This window comes from Anolis sagrei, chromosome 5, assembly GCF_037176765.1.
Source record: "Anolis sagrei isolate rAnoSag1 chromosome 5, rAnoSag1.mat, whole genome shotgun sequence".
Classification (NCBI taxonomy): domain Eukaryota; kingdom Metazoa; phylum Chordata; class Lepidosauria; order Squamata; family Dactyloidae; genus Anolis; species Anolis sagrei.
The window spans coordinates 90,760,174-90,782,288 of NC_090025.1; the positions used below are offsets into that span (position 1 = coordinate 90,760,174).

Sequence of the window (22,115 nt, forward strand, 5' to 3'; positions counted from 1 at the left end):
TCCCAAATCTCCTTAAGGGTATACTTTTTTATTTTTTCATCCTTCATTTCAATTAGTATCTTATAGATTTTGCTAATTATACCTCTCAAGTTTTCATGTTCTTTTACAGCCCTTCCCTTCTGTATTATTTGTTCGAATTGATTGAGTTGGCTTCCATTTCTATTATTTTTTTTCCAGTTCATTAACCATTGTTCTAATTGTATACAATGAAACCATGACAATTTTATTTCTTTAAACTCTTCCAACATCATTTCCCTCTTCATTTCCACCTTCATCCAATCCCCTATCCTATCTAAATTTATTTCCCTTACCTTTTTATCCATTGCTTTTTAAAAAATTTTTGGGAATTTCTTTTCCATCACTATTGGGGTTATAATTGATCCTTTCTTTATCAACCTCCCCTTATATTTATTCCATACTTTCAGTATGTTACTCAGCATTGGGTTTCTAATTTCCCTCATTTCTTTTCTAGTAAACTGTTTAAAAAATATATTCCAAATTTCATCTTCCACTTTTCCTGAATCATTACTAAGCCAATCTATTCCCTCTTTTTTGACCATTCCTTCTATAACCAAACTTAATCTACTTGCTTCATAATATTTTTTTATATTAGGTAGCGCTAGTCCACCCTCCTTTTGCGATCTATACCATAACTGTTTATTTAGTCTGTTTCTTTTACTTCCATTACAGTACTTATTAATCATTTGTTGCCATCTAGTTAGTTCTAGTTAGGCCTATATGACCCTGGGTCTGTTAAGTCTTTATCAGGTTTGGGTATTAATATTATTAATGATCTCCTCTATGATTCAGGTATTTTATCTCCCTTCATTATTCCATTATACAATTCCAATAATTTTGGGGTTAAAACTTCTCTAAAGCTTTTATAATATTCTGTCCCTAGACCATCCAAGCCTGGAGCTTTTCCTACTTTTAATTTATTAATGACTTCCTCTATTTCTTTTTTCTTAATAGGTTGTTCCAGTAACTCTTTATCTTTCTCCTCCAGCTTACTCTCCCAATTTTCTTCCACATATTTCCTAATTGCCTCTATGGGGCTTGCTTTGGTTTGATATAGGTCTTTATAAAATTCCTCAAATACTTTCAATTTTTCTTTCATAGCTCTACATAGTTTACCTGTTTTATCTTTTATCGTATTTATCATTCCTTCCATTTTCTTTTTCTGTGTTGATTTGGCTAGCATCTTTGAATTCCTATCACTAAACTCAAAATATTCCCTCCTTAAATAAATTAAATTTTCTTGTACTTCGTCTATTTCCATTTTATCCAATTCCTCTTTTTTTGCTCTTAACCTAGCATAAATTCGTGTATCTCTCTTTATTACATATGCTTTTTCAATCTCTTCTATTTCTCTTTCTAAATTCCTTTTCCTTTCTTCTTGCCTTCTTTTTAAGTTAATTGTCTCTTTTATACATAACCCTCTGTTCACTGCTTTCATAGTGTCCCATAGAACTCCTTTTGTCACCCCCTTTTCATTAAAGCCCCATATTTCTTGCCATTCTGCTTGCACTTTATCTACTATCTCTTTATGATTTAGTATTCTTTTATTTAACCTCCACCTTTTCATTTTGTCATAATCACATTTCAACGCAATCTCAATTGAAACCAAAGCATGATCCGAAATCTTAATCATACCTATATCAGCATTTAGCACTTTACTTGTCATATTTTTGGAGACGAAAATATAATCAATTCTTGTATACACCTTATGTACCGATGAATAATATGTATATCTACTTTCATTCCCTTTTACCAATCTCCACACATCCTTTAATTGCCATTTATTCATTACTCTGCTTAATTCCGTTGTTTCAATGTTTCTAGCTTTTGATGCTATCGTAGTTTTATCCTTCTTTAATTCCATACAGCAATTACAATCTCCTCCAAATATTACATTTTGTTGATGGTAATTCTCTATTTGCTCTAACACTTTTTCATAAAATTCTTGCTGTTTTACATTTGGTGCGTATACATTTACTAATACATATTTTTCCTCCCCTATTTCCCCATATATTATTATATATCTTCCCTCTTCATCTTTCAATACCTTGTTTATGACAAAATTACATTTCTTTGCTATTATTATTGCTACTCCTCTTGACTTTGATGACCCAAAAGATGTTTCATAGTTCCTTATTCAGTTCGACTTTAGCTCATTTGAGCCTCGCTTATTTTGATGTGTTTCCTGTAGGAAGATGGCGTCCGCCGCGTCCTTCTTCAGTAGAGATTCGATCCGCCTTCTCTTAATTACCGTCCCCAACCCTCTCGTGTTAAGCGTTGAAATTCTTAATTTATGGGACATCATTTCCCTTTCCCTTTAAAAGCTTTTTTGTGGCTTGAAACAACGTGAACCCTTGTCCCTTTCCCTCCCCTACCCTTACTCCCCATTCCCCACTCCCCCCCAATCCCCCCACTTCCCTCATTCCCCCCTTCCTCCCCTTCCAATCTTCGGGACTTCTCGTCCCAATCATGGCCCCCGGCCTTCCCAATTGGGTAGGGGGGTGTGAAGTCATCCCATGGCCCAGAGTCTCCCTCCCCCCGAGTGCTCATTTTAGATTAAAAAAAAACTTGATTGCAGTGATTGATTTCTTCTTACATCTCGATTCCTCCAACGGCACCGATTAATTCCTCCAGTTCTCCTCCATCCGGACCCTTCTCCTCCTCTTCCTTCCGATCTCTTTCTTGTCTTCTTACTATTCCAAGCTCCTCCAGTAGTTGATAACCTTGTTCCAGTGAGTCTATTCTGTATCTCTTGCCTTTCCATTGGAACTTGAGAAAGATTGGGTATCCCCAGGTATACAAAATTCCAGCCTTCATTAACTGGATCGTGATAGGCTTCATTGAATATCTCCAATTCTTAGTTTCTGGGCAGTAGTCGTTAAATATCTCCAATTTTGAATCACCCATCTTTAGGTAATCAGGATTCTTCTTAAGTATTTTCATCAGGTCTTCCTTCTTTGCAAAATTATGGAATCGAATTATTATATTTCTGGGTGTTATTTTATTTCTTCCAGCCGGAAGGCGATGAACTCTCTCTATATCCAATTCTGACCAATTCAATGCCGGCGTAATCTTTTGCAACCACCTCAGGATTTCAGCTTTCAGGTCTTCTTTTTTATTCCCTTCTGGATAATTTTTAATTATTGCATTATTCCTTCTTTGATTGTCTTGCATATAAACAAACTTTCTTTCCATATCTGAAAGTCTATTTTCATTTTGTTGTGTTTGCCGTTTGAGTACAAGTTGTTCCTGTTTACTTTTTTCAATTTCTGCTTTATTCATTTGTATTTCTCCGTGTATTGTTTTCAAAGCTTCTTGTATTGCCTGAAATTTTCTATCTGAACTTTTTCGTTCCGCATCCAACTCTGTTTTCATTTCTTGAGTACTTGTCAGTATCTCTTGCTGTAATAACTGAATCTCGCTTTTGATCAGATCTGCTATTTTATTTATCATTTGACTACTGCTCATTTCTTTCTCCGATTTCCCCGGTTCTTCCCTCTCACTTCTTTCTTCTGATCCAGTTGGTTTTGCAGTTAGACATGGCAATGACGTAGAGGTACTACCCCCTATTTGGGGGGGGGGGTCCTTCTTAGCTGATTACCCCCCTTCATTGAGGGGGGGCTACGTCTAACTGCACTCATATCTTTAGGGAGCTGAGGAACCTGGGGAGTCTCAGGATTTTTCTCCACCCTTTCCAATCTAGAAAGTCTTGAGAGAGATCTATCTGAGGGTTTTATACGTTCCCACAGAGGGTTTTTTGGAGTCTCTCTTGGTGTGTCTTTCCCTTGATGTGTCTTCCTACTCCTACTCATTCAGTCATTCAGCACAGTCCAAGAATTTCCAGCCAAATATGTCTTGCAACACTTGCAACACTTCCCTTATACCGGGGAATTCGCTTTAACTGACGATAGTAATTCACTCCTTCTTCATAGGAAAAGCATGCCTTTGATCATTGCATTTTGCCTTTCAAAATCATTAAATCCAGTCTCTCAAAAGTTTTATTTAAGTAGCAAGGCTTATGACGCACTTGTAATTTAAAGGTTAGTTTCACTTTCAGCCGAAGCCGAAGCCAGCTTTTCACTCCCTTTCCACTCCCTCTGCTGGAGCTCATAAATCAAAAGCAATTAAACGGTAATAATTTACCTTTTAGGCTTCCTCTTTTTCAGCTCCTTAAACACACTGCGCTTTCACCTCTTTTCCAGTCCATAAAGAGAAATTCTTGATCCATTTATCACTGCATTCTGCTCTTTTGCTCGGGAGCTACAAAGAAGATGTCTGCTACCCGGCCATGGTTGGTTTTAAGCCAGATTCTTTACAGCGATTCTTGTGTTGTTTCTGTGATTAATTTTCATTTCTATTGAGCAAAGGTCCGAGTGGTTTCTGGCCAGAATTTTTATTTGTGTTATTTTGGGGGTTAGAGATTTGGAGGTCCAGGCCATATCGATTCTGGACCAGCTTAAGTGTCTATTAGAGAAAAATGTATAGTCCTTTTTTGTTGGGTTGTGTGTTCGCCAGGTATCTTGTAGGTCGAATTCGTATTTCAATTTTAGCAGAGATTTTGGAAGTGTGCTGATTTCTTCTTTTTTCCTGTTTTTCTTTTTGGGGTTTTTATCTGTGTCTATATCTAGAACACCATTAAAATCCCCAAAGATGACCAGGTTATCAAAGTTTTGTTCTTCTATATGTTGCTTTAGTGTCTCTGTGAATTTGGTCTTTGGACCGTTTGGCGCATATATATTGCAAACTAAGGTTGTTGACCCTCCTATTCTTAGCTTTACCCCCACTATTCTACCTTCATGATCTTTGAAGGCGAGTTCGGCTTGTATATTCTCTTTTACATATGTAACCACCCCTCTTTTTTTCCGCTGCTAAAGAGTCATATCTTTACCTACGTTTTTATTTATCAAATGTGATGCGTGTTTTTGTCTTATATGGGTTTCCTATAACACCACTAGATCGTATTTAGTTCTCTTAAGATAGTTAAAGACCTTTTTACTTTTAGTCAATGAGTTGAGTCCATTAATATTGTTTGAGAAACACTTTATTTCTATTTGTATGTCATTCATCATCATTTTTATTATTAAAAGGTTTCTCATCCGAGGTAATTTCACCTTCTTCGGTGTTGTTCGGCTGCAGGGAGTCTCTACTGGTTGTTGCTTTGGTATAATCTGGCGAAGAGTGGCGGCGTTTCTTCGTTGTTCTTGTCTTATTTGAATCGTTGGTGGTATTTTGTTCATTGTCTTTCTTCAATTTCTTATAGAAGTCCCTTGCCTTTTCTTCGGAAGTAAGCCAATATCTTTGTTCTTTATAGGTAACCATTAGACCTTCGGATTTTTCCCATCTAAACCTAAATTGGAGTTTTTTTAATTCGTCCGTCAGGAAAAAATACTTTCTTCTTTTACTACTCATGGAGGCGCGGAGGCGCGGGGAGGGGAGAACAGAAGGAGGTACGACAGAAACCAAGGAAGGAAGAGGACAGCCGGCAAAGCCGAGTGAAGAGATAAAAAGAGACAGAAGTATAAAGGGAACCCAAAACAATAGGCAACAATCTTAGCATTGTTGATACTTAGTTCTTTCTGGTACACGTGCCTCTGAAAATCTGGGCAGAGCATGTAGTCTTGTGCTTTATCTGTATGCTCATCTTAGCCACAAATGGAAGTGAGAAAGACGACAGTAAAACAACACATTGCGAAGTGCATATTGCGAAGAAAAACCGAGGAAAGACGAGAGAAGAGACAGAAGACAAGACCATTCGCTATTCCCCCCCCCCCCCACCGTCAAAGCCAAAACTCCTGATATTCCTACAATACTAACACAATCTAGGGTTCCCCAACACACCAAGCAAATAGACAAATAGACAAAAGCAAAATTCCAGTTTTATACAAAATAAATAATAATAATAATAATAAAATAAATAAAAAATAAAATACCTATCAAACCCCATAACGCACAATAAAACAAAACAAAACAAATAAAATAAATATAACAAAGTAAAACAAAGTAAAATAACAAATAAAATAATAAAATAACAAATAATGAACTAACAACAAAAACAACATACACATAAATATACGTATATAAATATGTGTGTGTGTGTGTGTGTGTATATATATATATATATAAAATCAAAGGAACAAATTAAGACATTTATTTATTTATTTAGGTCGCTTATACCCCGCCCTTCTCACCCCGGGGGGAACTCAGGGCAGCTTACACAAGCAAGGCACAGTTCAATGCCCGCATTACATGACAACAAAAACACAACATCAGTTAACGACAGCAATTATAGCAGTGATAACAATTAACATCAGCAATAAATTATTATCAAATAACCATAAAACCTGTAAAAGCAATAAAACAATAAAAGCAATACAAACCTCATTGCTGGTCAGCGTTTAACAGTCTCATAGTTTAGATTCTACTACCACACATTATCGGTCCTATCCATCTGGTTTCTATATCTAACTGTCAGGATGTCCAAAGGGCTGGTCCCATAGCCACGTCTTTACCTTCCTCCTGAAGGCAAGGAGGGATGTAGATGCCCTGATTTCCCCCAGGAGTGAGTTCCACAGACGAGGTTGGTGTCATCTGCAAACTTTATGATCATGCCTTCTAACCATTAATCTAAGTCATTAATAAAGATGTTAGGAGCCTCCTGTGGCGCAGTGGGTTAAACCCCTGTGCCGGCAGGACTGACAGGTCGTAGGTTCGAATCCGGGGAGGGGTGGATGAGCTCCCTCTGTCAGCTACAGCTCCTCATGAGAGAAGCCTCCCACAAGGATGATAAAACATCAAAAATCATCTGGGCGTCCCCTGGGCAACGTCATTGCAGATGGCCAATTCTCTCACACCAGAAGTGATTTGCAGTTTCTCAGGTCGCTGCTGACACAACAAAAAAATAAAATAAATAAAGATGTTGAACAGGACCGGGCCTAGGACGGAATCCTGCGGCACTCCGCTCGTCATTTCTTTCCAGGATAAATAGGAAGCATCGGTGAGAACCCTCTGGGTTTGTTCACTTAACCAATTACAGATCCACCTGACCATAGTTTTGCCTATCCTACATTTGTCTAGTTTGTTTGCTAGAAGGTCATGGGGGGTCTTGTCAAAGGCCTTACTGAAATCCAGATACACTACATCCATGGCATTCCCTACCCAGCTTGTAACTCTTATTGAAAAAAGAGATCAGATTAGTGATCTCTTTTTTGTGACTTGTGTTTGATAAATCCATGTTGACTATTAGTGATCACCGCATTTGTTTCTAAGTGTTTGGAGACCACTTCTTTAACTATATTTTCCAGAATCTTGCCTGGTATTGACATGAGGCTGACCAGATGGTAATTTTTTAGGTTGTCCCTTTTCCCTTCTTGAAGATAGAGACCACATTTGCCCTCCTTCAATCTGTTTGGAGTTGTCCCGTTCTCAAAGAACTCTCAAAGATGATTGCCAGCAGGTTTGCTAGTTCCTTAATACTCTTGGATGTAGTTAATCTTGCCCTGGGAACTTGAATTCGTTTAGCGCAGCCAGGTATTCCTGAATGACTTCTTTCCCTATTTGGGGTTGGATTTCCTCTAATCCTTCATCCAGTCCATGTTGCTGAGGTTGAGGATGACTTTCTTTTAGTGAGAAGACGGAGGTAAGGAAGGCATTAAGTAGTTCTGGCTTTTCCCTATCCCCTGTCAGCATTACCCCATCTTCTCCTCGCAGAGACCCTATCCACCTCCTTGTTCTTCCTTTTTCTACCAACATAAGCAAAGAAGCCCCTTTTTATTGTTTTTAATGTCTCTGGCAAGCCTGAGCACATTTTGACATTTAGTCTTGTGAAACTTTTCCCTACAGGAGTTGGTTATTTTTTAATTCTTCTTTGGTGATTTCTCCTCTTTTCCACTTCTTACGCTTGTCTCTTTTGAGTTTTAGCCTTGTTAGAATTTCTTTGGTCATCTATTCTGGCTTCTTTGCACTTGTCATATTTTTTCTCTTTGTTGGCACTGTTTGCAATTCCACCTTGAGTATTTCACTCTTGAAAAACTCCCATCCATCTGTAACCCCCTTGTCTTTTAGTATCGGCGTCCAAGGAATGCTGCTCAGTATTTCCTTCATTTTCAGGAAGTTAGCTCTTCTAAAGTCCAGAATGCAGGTTTGACTTGTCTTAGTTTCAGCCTTCCTTCGTTATCACAAACTGCAGGAGCACACGGTCACATGCTCCTAAGGATCTGACCACTTTGACTACATGTTTGATTATTCTGTGTTTGTTAGGATGAGATCAAGAACCTGTCTTGTTCACAACTTGGGGACTGGCTGTAATACCTACATTTAATTTTTAGTCCCAACTGGAATAGACTCACTGTATCAACTGTAACTTGGTAGGTCTATCTTTATGAAAGTAACTTACATTTAGTCAGTAGATCAGCTCTGCTTGGGACTAACAACTGAATTCAGGCCACGGTTATTTAGTTGCATTTGTTACTTTTGGGTTACCTGATTGCATTTCCTTATAGATAATTTACAGCTTGACTTTTCCAGTCCATTTTTGTATTGGAAAATAAAATTTAATTTGTGAAATTAAACTACAAAATACTAACTAAAAATAACATCTGTTCTTCTAAAGTGAAGTGGGTTTTTGTTGAGCATTGTTTATTTCAGTTAAGTTCCTTTTCATCAGAGAGTAATGGTTTATTGGTTTATTTTAGATTTTTCCTTTTATATATGCTTACAGAATGCCATTTGATTATAAGGTCATTTTACAAGATTTCTTGAAACACTGTGTTGTTTGTAGTTATCACATCTGTGCTTTATTTGCCTAATACATTGGAGATCAGTGTTTTTCAACCTGGGGGTTGGGACCCCTGGGTGAGTCATGAGGGAGTGTCAGGGGGGTTGCTAAAGACCTTAAGAAAACACAGTATTTTCTGTCAGTCATGGGGGTTCTGTGTGGAAAGTTTGGCCCAATTCTATCATTGGTGGGTGAACTATAAATCCCAGAAACTACAACTCCCAAATATCAAATTTATTTTCCCCACATTCCTTCAGTGTTCAACTTTGGGCACATTGAGTATTTGTGCAAAGTTTGGTCCAGATCCATCATTGTTTAAGTCCACAGTGCTCTCTGGATGTTGGTGAATTACAGCTCCCAAAACTCCAGGTCAGTGCCCACCAAACTATTGGTCATGTCCACCAAACTCTCCCATGACCAATTTTCTGTTGGTCATGAGAGTTCTGTGTGCCAAGCTTGGTTCAGTTCCATAGTTGGTGGAGTCCAGAATGCTCTTTGATTGCAGGTTAACTATAAATCCCAGCAACTACAACTCCCAAATGACAAAATCAATACACCCCCAACCCTACTAGTATTCAAGTTTGGACGCATCAGGTATTTGTGCCAAATTTGGTGAATGAAAATACATCCTGCATATTGGATTCTTATGTTACAATTCATAACAGTAGCAAAATTACAGTTATGAAGTAGCAACGAAAATAATTTTATGGTTGGGGGTCATCACAACATGAGGAACTGTATTAAGGTGTCTCAGAATTCGGTTGAGAAACACTGTTGTAGATAGTTGAAGCACTATTGCACTAAGCAATCACTTTAATTTTTATTTTTTATCTTGATTTTATAATGATTTTAATTTTTATTGAAAATGTCATAATTGATCACCCAAGTTTTTAAAATACGCACATTTTCAAATCCATTGGACAACGAATTTTGGGGATAGTTCTTCCAGACCAAGAACGAAGAATATCAGCCCTCCCAGATGTTTCTGAGAGAGGAAATTTGTACCTTTTTTTGAACTTGGTGCTTCAGTAGAGTTGGGGGAATGAGCAGATTGAAGCCTCAAAATCAACCATGGGGTGACTGATCAGCCCAGGTCTGGAGACACTTGAAGCTTTTGGGGTTTTTTTTTTTTTTGGTCATGTCAGCTTTTGGGTATTTAATCCCCAATTATTTATCAGAGTGTGCCCTGCATTTAAGTCATATGGGATGAATCACTCCAGGCAATAGGTATTAAGCATCAAAATGCATTTAATTGCTTTCAGAGGATATAAAATCGTTACCCATATAGTTTATTCTCATATTTCCATCGCCATGAGTCAAAGGTGACATTTCAATTTATCAAACACCATTTCAATTTATCATACACCAGTGCTGGGCAGCTGCAAGAATTGGTTGGAGAAGGGACGTTTTATAGAGCTGCCTCCACGGCTGTGCCACATTTTACTAACTTTTGAAAAACATTAAAAGCTCCCCTAGAGTTCATGGGGCAATTTTACCATGTATTCCTTCTTCCAGTGCTGCTTTAGGTCTAGAAGAGGCATTCTGTCAACCTACGTGAATTCTTTTTTTCTAAAATAAAAGCAAACATTTGCAGGAATGCCTGGAGACCTTGGAAGGCTGCTTGTTGTCTGTGGATCACCCTTCCCCCATTCTTTCTTGGACCATCTTTGACATGCTTGGTGGTCAAATATGTTGTATTTTGCTTTTATAACATTGTGAAGTACAGTGGTTATTTTAGGTTAAAGACAAAAGTACATTACAGGCACTATTTCAGAAATAATACCTAAGAGAATATAGAGAACATTAGTGTAATTTGTCCCAGAGATAGGAGGGTTGGTTAAGTATTGTAATCCTTTGCTATCTGTGATTTTACTGTATATGCTTATATATAAGTCTAAACATTTTGGTAAAAAATCAGCCTGAAAAGCCTTAGTACATTAAGTCTAATAAAAAAGAATTATTATTATTATTGTTATTATTCATTCATTTATTTATTTATTTACAGCATTTATATACCGCTTTTTCCCCCTTGGGGGAATCAAAGCGATTTACACATAGATAATGGAAAAAAATCAATGCCTTACAACTACAACAGTAAAACCACACTTTAAACATAAATCATATTAAAAACAGTACATCATCAAATATCAAAACAGTTATTAAAACCATAAAACAATCTCATCAGTCGAGTCGCCGTTCCAGTCCTTTTCCTACTAAAAGCTGCATACATCTGTTGTCCGAAGGCCTGGTCCCAGAACCATGATTATATTTTTTTTTCTTAAGGTCAGGAGCGACGGAGCAGATCTTATCTCCTTTGGGAGTGTGTTCCATAGGCAGGGAGCCACTGCCGAGAAGGTCCTGCTCCTTGTCCCCACCAGCCACATTTGCGCTGTTGACGGGAGCGAGAGCAGGGCTTCCCCCTATGATCTTAAATTGCACGGTGGGATGTAGGGGCAGATGCGTTCGGACAAGTAAGCTGGGCCCGAACCGTATAGAGCTTTATAGGTCAAAACCATCACTTTGAATTAGGCTCGGAGATGCCCATCATTTCCTCTGAGTAGCGCTATAAAAAGTGAGAGCTTAGTCTGTCCTGGGAGACCCTAGATGAGATATTGACTTCTCTACTCTCAACCATGTTGCCGATTCGAGTCTCTGTAAATCCCTCCTCGGGAAAATGATTGCAACAGTGGCCAGGGGTGGGGGGTGGCTGATCTGCTGAAGTGATGCTGCCATTTTCCCTTCTCTGTGAATGACCTTCAGCTTGCCCATAGATCATAACAAAGTCCCTAATGTTGACCCCCAAACCTGCCTAGACTTAGACATGGTCCTTTTGTGTGTTCGTGTTTTCTACAGTCAAACAATATCAGATATTTGTTATGATTTTTAATGTGGAATATTTTAGAGGTTTTAAATGTTGCACCATCAGTTCACCTCTGTGACATTTGGGGCTGACTTGAATGTGAAGGGAATGTTAGAAAAACTGTTGATCCTTGTGATGTTATTTTTTCTCGCTCTGTATGATTCTTCTAGGCGTATTCTGCACTCTAAAGGGGAATTAAGTGAAGATCGACATAAACAATATGAAGAATTTGCCATGTCCTATCAGAAGTTGTTGGCAAACTCTCAGTCTTTAGCTGATCTTCTGGATGAAAATATGCCTGATCTTCCCCAGGAGAAGCCAGTACCAGAAGGTATGAGTCTTCTAGACAGGAAGATAGGGATAATAATAGCTTTTTACCACAGTGACATTTTGCTTAGTTCATAATCATAGTAACAATAGTAATAATAATAATAATTTTAATAATAATAATAATTTTTAAAATATTTCTTATATGTCTCTTCTCAAGGTGGGGTCCAACATCGTTAAAATACATAGATAAAAACAAAACCACTAAAAGTGTGTACATTAAGGGACATGGGCATAAGATTAAAACACAGTGAGATATTTCTTACCAAAAATTCCACTTTAAAATTAATAGTGATCTACTGTTGTGTGTATTATTCTAGAACATGGTCCTGGCATTGACATTTTTACCCCCGGCAAACCTGGTGAATATGACTTAGACGGGGGCATCTGGGAAGATGAAGATGCTCGAAATTTCTATGAGAATCTTATTGACTTGAAAGCATTTGTGCCAGCAATCTTATTCAAGGATAATGAAAAGTGTCCACCGAACAAGGACTCAAGCAAAGAGGACGCTAAAGGTACAGTATATTGGCATTTACTGCTGAATGTTTTGACCTAGAAGGGTTGATAGGGTTTTAGCCTTACCCGTGGTTCTTCTAATTTATTTATTTATTTATTTACCATATTTATATACCGCCTTTCTCAGCCAAAGGTGACTCAAGGTGGTTTACAGTCAGCAATGCCCTCAACAACATAAAATAATTAAAAACATTAACATAAGTCATATAAAAACAGTAGAAACAATAAAAACACAAGTCCTCAGCATCTCATTACTAAAATTATTTTCCAGTCGCATTGTCTAATCGTTCCGTGGATCTAAATTAGCCTGTTACACTGCATTTGCAAATGCTTGCTCAAAAAGACAAGTTTTAACTCTTTTTTTGAAATGTTAGGAGGGAGGGGGGCCGATCAGGTATTCCTAGGAAGGGCAGCCCATAGCTGAGGGGCCACTGCTGAGAAGGTCCTGTCTCTCGTTCCCGCCAATCGCATCTGCAAACGAGGTAGGATTGAGACGATCTTAAGCTCCTAGCTGGTTTCTAGGGAGATATACGTTCGGACAGGCAAGCTGGGCCGGAACCGTTTAGGGCTTTAAAGGCCAGCACTTTGAATTGTGCCCGGTAGCAAACTGGTAGCCTGTGGACCTGGCGCAACAGAGGAGTTGTATGCTCCCTGAGTACTGCTCCTGTTAGTAACCTGGCTGCCGCCTGTTGAACCATTTGAAGCTTCCGAACAGTCTTCAAAGGCAGCCCCACGTAGAGCGAGGTAGCATGACTCTGTTTTCTAGCTTTTAATAATAAAGCTTCACTATGGTAATATGTTTCCATACTATTTCTGATAAAATAGCGCTACCACTTTGGGATCAAAGGGCAAATTAGAAATATAAAGAATTATGTATATTGTACTACTTTTGGAAGCAGAATTAAAAGAAGCTAAGGAAAACAGAGATGTGTCTGGTACTGAAGATCTGGAGTTGGACCTGGAGAATTTAGATATCAATGATGACACCCTCGAGTTAGACTGTGGTGATGAAACAGAAGATCTCACAAAAAAGCTTCTAGATGAACAAGGTAATGAGAACAAATACAGGTATATTAGCTGTACTGTTTTTCTTGTAAATGTTATTTTTAACTAACTCATTCTGCAGCAAGAGGCACAACTTTTTTTCATAATACTGATGTAATATGTCCAATGCTAACATTTTGAGGGTTGCAGCAATAGTACAGTAGTAGATTCCACTATTCTAACTCCACAACTTCTGTTGTGTCAATTTTTTTAAACCAAAAATACTTCTATTATACTAGCAGGAAAGGAATAGCATTCATGTATTGTCGAAGGCTTTCATGGCTGGAATCACTGGGTTGTTGTAGGTTTTTTCAGGCTATACGACCATGTTCTAGAGGCATTCTCTCCTGACGTTTCGCCTGCATCTATGGCAAGCATCCTCAGAGGTAGTGAGGTCTGTTGGAACTAGGAAAATGGGTTTAGATATCTGTGGAATGACCAGGGTGGGACAAAGGACTCTTGTACAACATACAAACTATCTACAGACCCACCAAGAAAATCCAACAAATGCTACATTCAGCAAAGGACAAGAGGGATCCTCTCACTTCTGCAGGAGTCTACCATATACCATGCAGCAGTGGATCAGTCTACATAGGGACTGCCAAATGCAGTGCCCAAACACGAATCAAGGAACATGAAAGGTACTGCAGACTACTTCAACCAGAGAAGTCAGCCATAGCAGAGCACCTGATGAACCAACCTGGACACAGCATATTATTTGAGAACACAGAAATGCTGGAGCACTCTAACAACCACCATGTCAGACTAGACAGAGAAGCCATTGAAATCCACACGCATGTGGACAATTTCAACAGAAAGGAGGAAACCATGAAAATGAACAAAATCTGTCTACCAGTATTAAAAAACTCTAAAATTAAAACAGCAAAACAGCAGAGAGGAAACAGTCTGGAACATCTAATCACCTCTCAACAAAAGATTGCCCCAGGCATTGCCAGGCCATCAAATGCTAATCAAGGTGGTCAGTTGAAACATTCACACCTAGCCCCAGCAGACAATAGTCCTTTGTCCCACCCTGGTCATTCCACAGATATATAAACCCTTTTTCCTAGTTCCAACAGACCTCACTACCTCTGAGGATGCTTGCCATAGATGCAGGCGAAAGGTCAGGAGAGAATGCCTCTAGAACATGGCCATATAGCCCGAAAAAACCTACAACAACCCAATAGCATTCATATTGTTTATTATTGCTGTCAACTGATACTTGCTCCTGTAAGTTGAGAGCTTGCGTTGCCTGTGGAAGTAGAAAATAGTCCCTGGGCAAAGGTTCATTAATAATGAAAAGGTAGCATATTTCGCTTCCTTATTCCTGCAACTGTTTTTTATGCATGGTGATGTAATGCTGCTCACAATGGTTTTCAAAATATTTTTCAATTACTGAAATTTTCTCATTTGTTTCTAAGCACAGTTTGTTTATGGTTTGATATTTTCCTTCTTTGTTTAGTCTTATTGATAGGACATTTTTCTGTTAGGGTAATGGGAATCTTTTAACACTGATTTCAAATGTCTGTGTGTACCTGCATGGCTTTTAAAATAACTATAACTCTTAATATGTTTGGCATTCCAGGAGTAGCTGATAGTTCTCAAATTCCTTTTTAATTCAGTATCACTCTCTCTTTTTTGGACATTATTCTGTGTTGTAACTCTGGTTTCCAAGAAGGGTGGTAACTGAGTGAATTTTGTATTTACATGTGGAAAACAGTACTCACAGACTCACTAGCATGCCTTCCACAAGTCACATTCCTTTCATTTTAGGTCTCTGATGTGCAATATATGAACAATATAGTCACCTGCTTCACAGGGTTGTTAAGGTGAATGAGATGAGTCGTAAAGCACTCTGCATAGTTATGGGCAAAAGAGTGTTTGTGTATGCAAGTGTGTGAGAGACACAAACACAGTAGAGGGTGTGAGAGAGAATTATAATCACATTAAATTCTGCTTCATGGACTCTAGAATTACAAATTCATATTAAAAAGTCTAGTGAAAATCTGGATATTTGGCTTGCCTGTAACTTTTATTTTAATGAGACCAGTTCATCTAAACAATTCCCTCCCCACTCTCTCTGGCATGATATTCAAATTAAAATACACTATGGCACTGTTTGTTTCTTTTATAACTTTATGAGGAAAGTAAGCATAAAGTATTATTAATTAATGTACTTCATGCCCCCAGCTGTTTAAAATATTCACTGCATACTATTATGATGGAAAAATATACAATCTTGGGGAAATAATTTGTATATAAAAGTAAATAAAATATCTTTTTTTATAATAAAACTTTGCTTTTGCACAGTGTGGTGTTATGGGTGTGTAAAATGTTTTTGTTCTATTTTTAATGTGATTAGGGAAGAAACAGGGAGCAGATAGCACCGGAGCTGAAAATAGCAACGGAAAGAAAGCTGCAAGAAGTGAGTTTTGAGGTGGTAACTAAGGAAAAGAAAGCGTTTCAAGCAGATTAATTTATAAGGAATAGGGAGCAGATAGAAGTTCCAGGAAGAACAGCTAATATCAAACTATTTGTAACTAGAGGAGAGCTGCATATCATATCAGTATCTATACCAGGCACCCTCAAACTGCAGCCCTCCAGCTCCCAGAAGCCCTAACGAGCTTGTTCAATTGCCAGGAATTCTGGGAGCTGAAGGCCCAAACAGCTGGAGGGCCGCAGTTAGAGGATGCCTGCTATAGATCTTATATAGGAACAATACTCTATCTTTACAATGAGTTTCTCCAACAAAGTGGATGATTGAGGGAAATATGTCCCCATAGTGAAAAAATACAGATGTGAGATTAAAATATTAGTTTTTTTTTCTTGCTACAGAATGCTAGATGTGAGTTTGAATATTTTTTAATGCACTTTGAACTTGGTATAGTGACAAAGTGAAATTAACCACATAGATTTTTAGCAACTGCTGAAAAAACAAAAGTGTAAGTTAGGTATAGTATTCTTCACATTACTAGCAGTTACTTGTGTGATAAAAGGTGAGCATTTGAATTTCCTAAGAGTGATCCGACATAAATTTAAACAGTAAAAGGTCCCAACCACACTTAAAATGTGCCCGTTAAGAATGATAGACCTCTTTGAGTTTACTGAAGTCTCCAAAAATCCAGAATTTAAAGCACTTCTTTTGAAACCAGAATATCAATGTGTTAGATAGCCAAAATTTACAAAATTTGTGAAGAAGAACAATGGGGAGGATGTCCATGAAGAGTCCTGCATGATAGGATGCTAATAGTCTCTCCTTGTTATTAATAACTTGATTAAGCACTTCTAATATGCAAAGGGCTTTACTGTTCTTAGCTTATTTCTCCTTGCAATAACCCTGTAGGGGATTGGTGACGGCCTGCATGATAGCAACTTTACACTGTTGTTTATGGGATCTTAGGTGAGAAATTCATAGGGATATTAAAGTCTTCAAGATTGGAGCTTCCACAAGTCTAGTTTTCTGCTTAGATCAAATTGTTTATATTCGCACCTTGATTTTCTTCATTAAAAAAAGTCAAATCCAGGCTTTCTTTGATGCCTTTAGAGATCTCTAAATTCTTTGATGTTTGCATGTATGTACCTGCGTTGTGTATATATTCTTTGTTATTGCTAATGAAAATAACAATGGATATTGCTGTCTTTTCTGTCCTATTTTCTGTATATGTTTCAAATGCATTTCTTTGAGCCATTTAAAGATGGTTCTAGGGAATATCCTGTATAGATGGATGCCTTTTGTCTATTTGTGTTTCTTCATTGACAAATTAAGATTCCTTTCCCTAAGGTGAGTGAGTTAATAAATCTTAGAAACTGATTTAAATAATTGTATGTACCATTTTAAGTGTCTCTGTTTTTGGTTTCTCTGTTTGTTTTTATACTCAAGTAGAGCAAGAAGATGAAGAAACCAGTACTGGGTCTCACCTGAAGCTTATTGTAGATGCTTTCCTTCAGCAACTCCCAAATTGTGTAAATAGAGACCTAATAGACAAGGTACAGTTGGCAGTTAATAGTTATTCTCTCTGTCTTCATGTATGAAAAACTGAATATTGTTGGCTAATGTCAAGCCATCATGCTTAGGCTTAGCAACTGATGAAGGATCCTGCCAATATCTAAACTGCTATTATTATGGCCTGGGAGGGAGTGAGAGAAAAACAAGCAATATCTGTTGGATTCAGTCCTTTCCGTATATCCTTTTTCTTGTATCTTGGGTTAACAGCTGCTTTGAGTTTGCTTTGGAGAGTTAAAGCAGGATATAAATAAATATAACAACAACAACAACAACTTAGATTGTGAGTTAGAGAGCAGGGATCTGTCAAATTATCAATTTGTAAACTGATCTGGGAGCTTTTCCTGCTGGAGGGCAGGGTATAAATACACAGTATAAATATAAACCAGGAGTTTCCAGTATGGACCCAACAACACTTCTCTTGGTATCTATCAGACTTACTGCCCTTCCTGGTTTTTCTTTCCAAATTATTTCTAATTTTTTTTTGAGAGAGAGAGTGCCTGGCACTGTGAAACCAAATACTAGCCTCTATTTAGAAGAATGCCCATGGGGTCCTGAGATATCAATATTATCCACCTTGTTTTGCTTTGTATGAAAAGAAATATAAAGTTGGGAATCTTTAATTCATAATATAGGTAGTTCCAGTTCTATCTTTATTATTATAACCAAGCTACCGTATATTCCGGTATATAAGATGACTGGGTGTATAAGACGACCCCCAACTTTTCTAGTTAAAATATAGAGTTTGGGATATATTTGCCATATAAGACTACCCCTCTTCATCAGATTTGATTTCAATATGGTAATTTTCCTATTACTGTACCTCCTTCTCTGCCTCTCAGATCTTGCACATATGCACCTGCACTGCTTCACTGCAGTCTTCAGGAGCGTGATCTGGGAGGCAGAGGAGGAGGTACGGTAATAGGATACAAGGGTGGGCCAGACAGGTAAAAGAGGTGTGTTTTTTCTATCTCTTTTTTCCATACCCTGGGCACCCGGACGCCTGCAGCTTGCTCCGCCCTTCACTTACACCTTCCCGGTGAGGTGCCCCTTCACCTCACCATCGGGACCACATTAAGTCCACGAATCCTGATGAATGGATTTTTTTCTACCATACTTGTACAGCTTTGCCTTTAATGCTTTCATACAATCGCTGCATACGGCAGGGACGCGGCCACTGCCATTTTTGAGCTCCCCCCACAATATGGAGCAACCACAGATTCTCCTATCCAGATTGGAAGTTTCAGAACTCGCATTATAAGACTTCTCCCAGCATATAAGACTACTCCCGCATATAAGACGACTCCCATGCATAAGGCTACTCTAGCATATAAGACGACTCCCGTATATAAGACTAATCCAGCGTATAAGACGACGCCTGTGTATAAGACTACCCCTGCGTATACGACTACTCCCATGTATAAGTCTGCTCCCATGTGTAAGACTACTCCCACATATAAGATGACCTTGCGTATAAGACGACCCCTGACTTTTGAGAATATTTTCTTGGGTTAAAAAGTAGTCTTATACACCAGAATATACGGTATATAAGTTGCTGGATGTCAACTTTGAAATATCAGTCTCAAATGTATTTGTATTGTCAAAGGCTTTCATGGCCATACTCAGTGGTTTGTTGTAGGTTTTTCAAGCTGTATGGCAATGTTCCAGAAGCACTCTCTCCTGACGTTGCGCCTGTATCTATGGCATGCATACTCAGAGGTTGTGAAGTCTGTTGGAAAAGTTTCCAACAGATCTCACAACCTCTGAGGAGGCCTTCCATAGATGCAGGGGAAACATCAGAAGAAAATACTTCTGTAACATGGCCATACAGCCTGAACAACCTACAACAACTCAAAGGAATTTGTAGGTGTCCAAAAGTTAAGATAAACTAATGATTTCATATGGGCAGGTGACATGGAAGTGTTTGACATTCATTCATATATGGTCAGTAAGAAAACATACACAAATTAATGAAGCTAATCACAAAATTTACTTATGATCATCAGGAGTATCTGTTTCCATATAAAGAGCTAATGTATTTATACTGCCCAAACCCCATGTATATATAAAAACAGTTATCTGTTTCTTCCATATAAACCTATACTGAACAAAACTTAATTTTATGTTGCTAGGACCACTAGAAGTCAGGATGAAAGGAATTCAGAGGCTGATGTTACCAAAACCAGCTAGTTGCCAACCCCTAGTTTAAGAGAAAAGAAATCTTAGTAGTTGGAAAGTGCGAAAGCTTTCTATAATCATCTGAAAGCAATGTTGATTTATTTATTTGATTCTTGTTAAAGTTGTATTTCCTGTAAAAGTTCAGTTTTAAAGTTTAGGTTTCTTTCTATAGGCTGCAATGGATTTTTGCATGAATATGAACACAAAGGCCAACAGAAGAAAATTAGTTCGGGCTCTTTTTATAGTACCTCGACAAAGGTAAGTGTTGGTGTAAATGTAGTATTAAAGGAAATGGCTGACATTCAAAGAAGTACTTTAAAAATAGAGAAGGGATTTATGTAGTTAACTGCATAAACATTTGAACTCTGCATATACACTCAGTGCAAATTATATGGATTCATATATACTGTAATCTAGTTGGCCTAGGAGCTGGATTGCACAAACAACTGTATTGTGATAATAAAGATATCCAGAACAGTGGTATTTGATTTTGGCTCTCTGATACATCTCATAAATGTATGAGTGGTGGTAGAACTGATGTTAAATTAAGAGACAACAAAATTGAAGTAATGATCTGACTTAAACGGCTTTAGCCAGATTTGTGAATGCAGGGGTGTTTACATATTTATTTTGCGCCAAGGCTCCCTACTTTAGGGGATTGCTTTGCTGAGTAGAGTTCAAATGAATAAAGCGGAGTTGGTGGGGAATATTCCCTGCTGATTCCTTTATTTACAGATGTGGGAAAATTGTCTGAAGAGGGAGATGTCCTCTTATGTCTGTAGGTTCTGCACACAACTGGGCATATTAGTCAATCAGCATTTCCAGTGGCTTGAAGAGCATTCATGTACAGAGGTTGCTCTCCTCTTCAGATTGTAGCCTTTCACATTCAGCGGGAGCCTGGAGTCACTTAAAACAACAGGGGTAGCCCAATCCCACCCTTGCTTTTCACATGTTTACCTTACAGACATTTTAGAATATCTTAATAAGGTTTGCGACAGATTTGACAAGGCCCTTTTGGGCCTGTAAAGAGTGTGCCTATTTTATATAAATGGTAATCTACCAACAGTGGAATCTAAAGGGTTTTAAATGCTATGTGATCAGATGTTGTCTCACATTCTTTTTGAAAACTGTGCTTGCAAAAAAAAACCTGTTGAGGGTTTATACCAGTATAACTATGTGTGATCTTTTGTTTATAGGCTAGATTTGCTACCTTTTTATGCAAGGCTGGTGGGCACATTGCATCCATGTATGTCTGATGTAGCCGAGGATCTCTGTTCCATGCTGAAAGGCGACTTCAGGTTTCATGTATGTCTCTCTTGGTTCTGTATTTTTTAGATTCATTTATTTGATAACCCTTGTAAAAATCTCTCTCTCGTCATATGAAAACATTAAAGGATAAGGCTGAGAATCATATCAATATAATAATAATATATAATGTATAATAATATATAATAATAATTATACTAATATATAATAATAATAATAATAATAATAATAATAGTCCTAGACACTTGAGAAGTGTCCGATGTGTGATCCAATACAACAGCCAGCAGAGTGATCTTGTCTGCTGTGGGCTCACCTTGTTGTGTTCCAAATAATAGTAATAATAATAATAATAATAATAATAATAATGGAACACTGAAGAAGGAGACAGTAGGCCTGAATTTTGCAGTGCAGGAGCAAGCACAAAATGAGCTCAGGCTTGCCAGGGACATTAAAAACAACAAAAAGGGCTTCCTTTCTTATGTCAGTAGAAAAAGGAAGAACAAGGAGGCGATAGGGCCTCTTCAAGGAGAAGATGGGGCAATGCTGACAGGGGATAGGGAAAAGGCAGAACTGCTTAATGCCTTCTTTGCCTCGGTCTTCTGACAAAAAGAAAATCATCTTCAACCTCAGCAAGATGGAGTGGATGAGGGATTAGAGGACATCCAACCTCAAATTGAGGAACAAGTCATCCAGGAATACCTGGCCACTCTAAATGAGTTCAAGTCCGCAGGGCCAGATCAACTACACCCAAGAGTACTGAAGAAACTAGCGGAAGTCATCTTGGAACCATTGGCAATTATCTTTGAGAGTTCTTGGAGAACGGGAGAAGTTCCAGCAGATTGGAGGAGGGCCAATGTGGTCCCAATCTTCAAGAAAGTAAAAAAGGATGACCCAAACAATTACTGTCTGGTCAGCCCCACGTCGATACCAGGCAAGATTTTGGAAAAGATGGTTAAGGAAGTGGTCTGCAAACACTTAGAAACAAATGTGGTCATTGTTAATTGTCAACATGGATTTATCAAAAACAAGTCATGCCAGACTAATCTGATCTCTTTTTTCTTAGAGTTACAAGCTGGTTAGATGTGGGGAATGCCGTGTATGTAGCGTACCTGGATTTCAGCAAGGCC

The 22,115-nt window shown here is 38.1% G+C and overlaps 2 protein-coding genes across 8 annotated transcripts in view; one reads left to right on the plus strand and one right to left on the minus strand.

The window, feature by feature from the left end:
* CDC123 (cell division cycle 123) overlaps positions 1 to 22,115 on the minus strand; it is a 350,374-nt gene that overhangs the window by 252,509 nt on the left and 75,750 nt on the right. The gene's annotated exons all lie outside the window — the stretch shown is intronic.
* The window catches only part of UPF2 (UPF2 regulator of nonsense mediated mRNA decay), an 84,031-nt gene that overhangs the window by 22,168 nt on the left and 39,748 nt on the right, over positions 1 to 22,115 (plus strand). For 2 of the 7 annotated variants that reach the window (XM_060778269.2, XM_060778270.2), the window contains exons 4-9: positions 11,822 to 11,982; positions 12,299 to 12,496; positions 13,397 to 13,546; positions 17,425 to 17,528; positions 19,895 to 19,980; positions 20,919 to 21,027. In XM_060778269.2, coding sequence (XP_060634252.1) covers positions 11,822 to 11,982; positions 12,299 to 12,496; positions 13,397 to 13,546; positions 17,425 to 17,528; positions 19,895 to 19,980; positions 20,919 to 21,027 — 808 coding nt within the window. Of the gene's footprint in view, positions 1 to 11,821; positions 11,983 to 12,298; positions 12,497 to 13,393; positions 13,547 to 15,903; positions 15,967 to 17,421; positions 17,529 to 19,894; positions 19,981 to 20,918; positions 21,028 to 22,115 lie in introns of all 7 variants that reach the window. The other 5 variants (XM_060778266.2, XM_060778263.2, XM_060778265.2 and 2 more) reach the window with 5 other exon arrangements.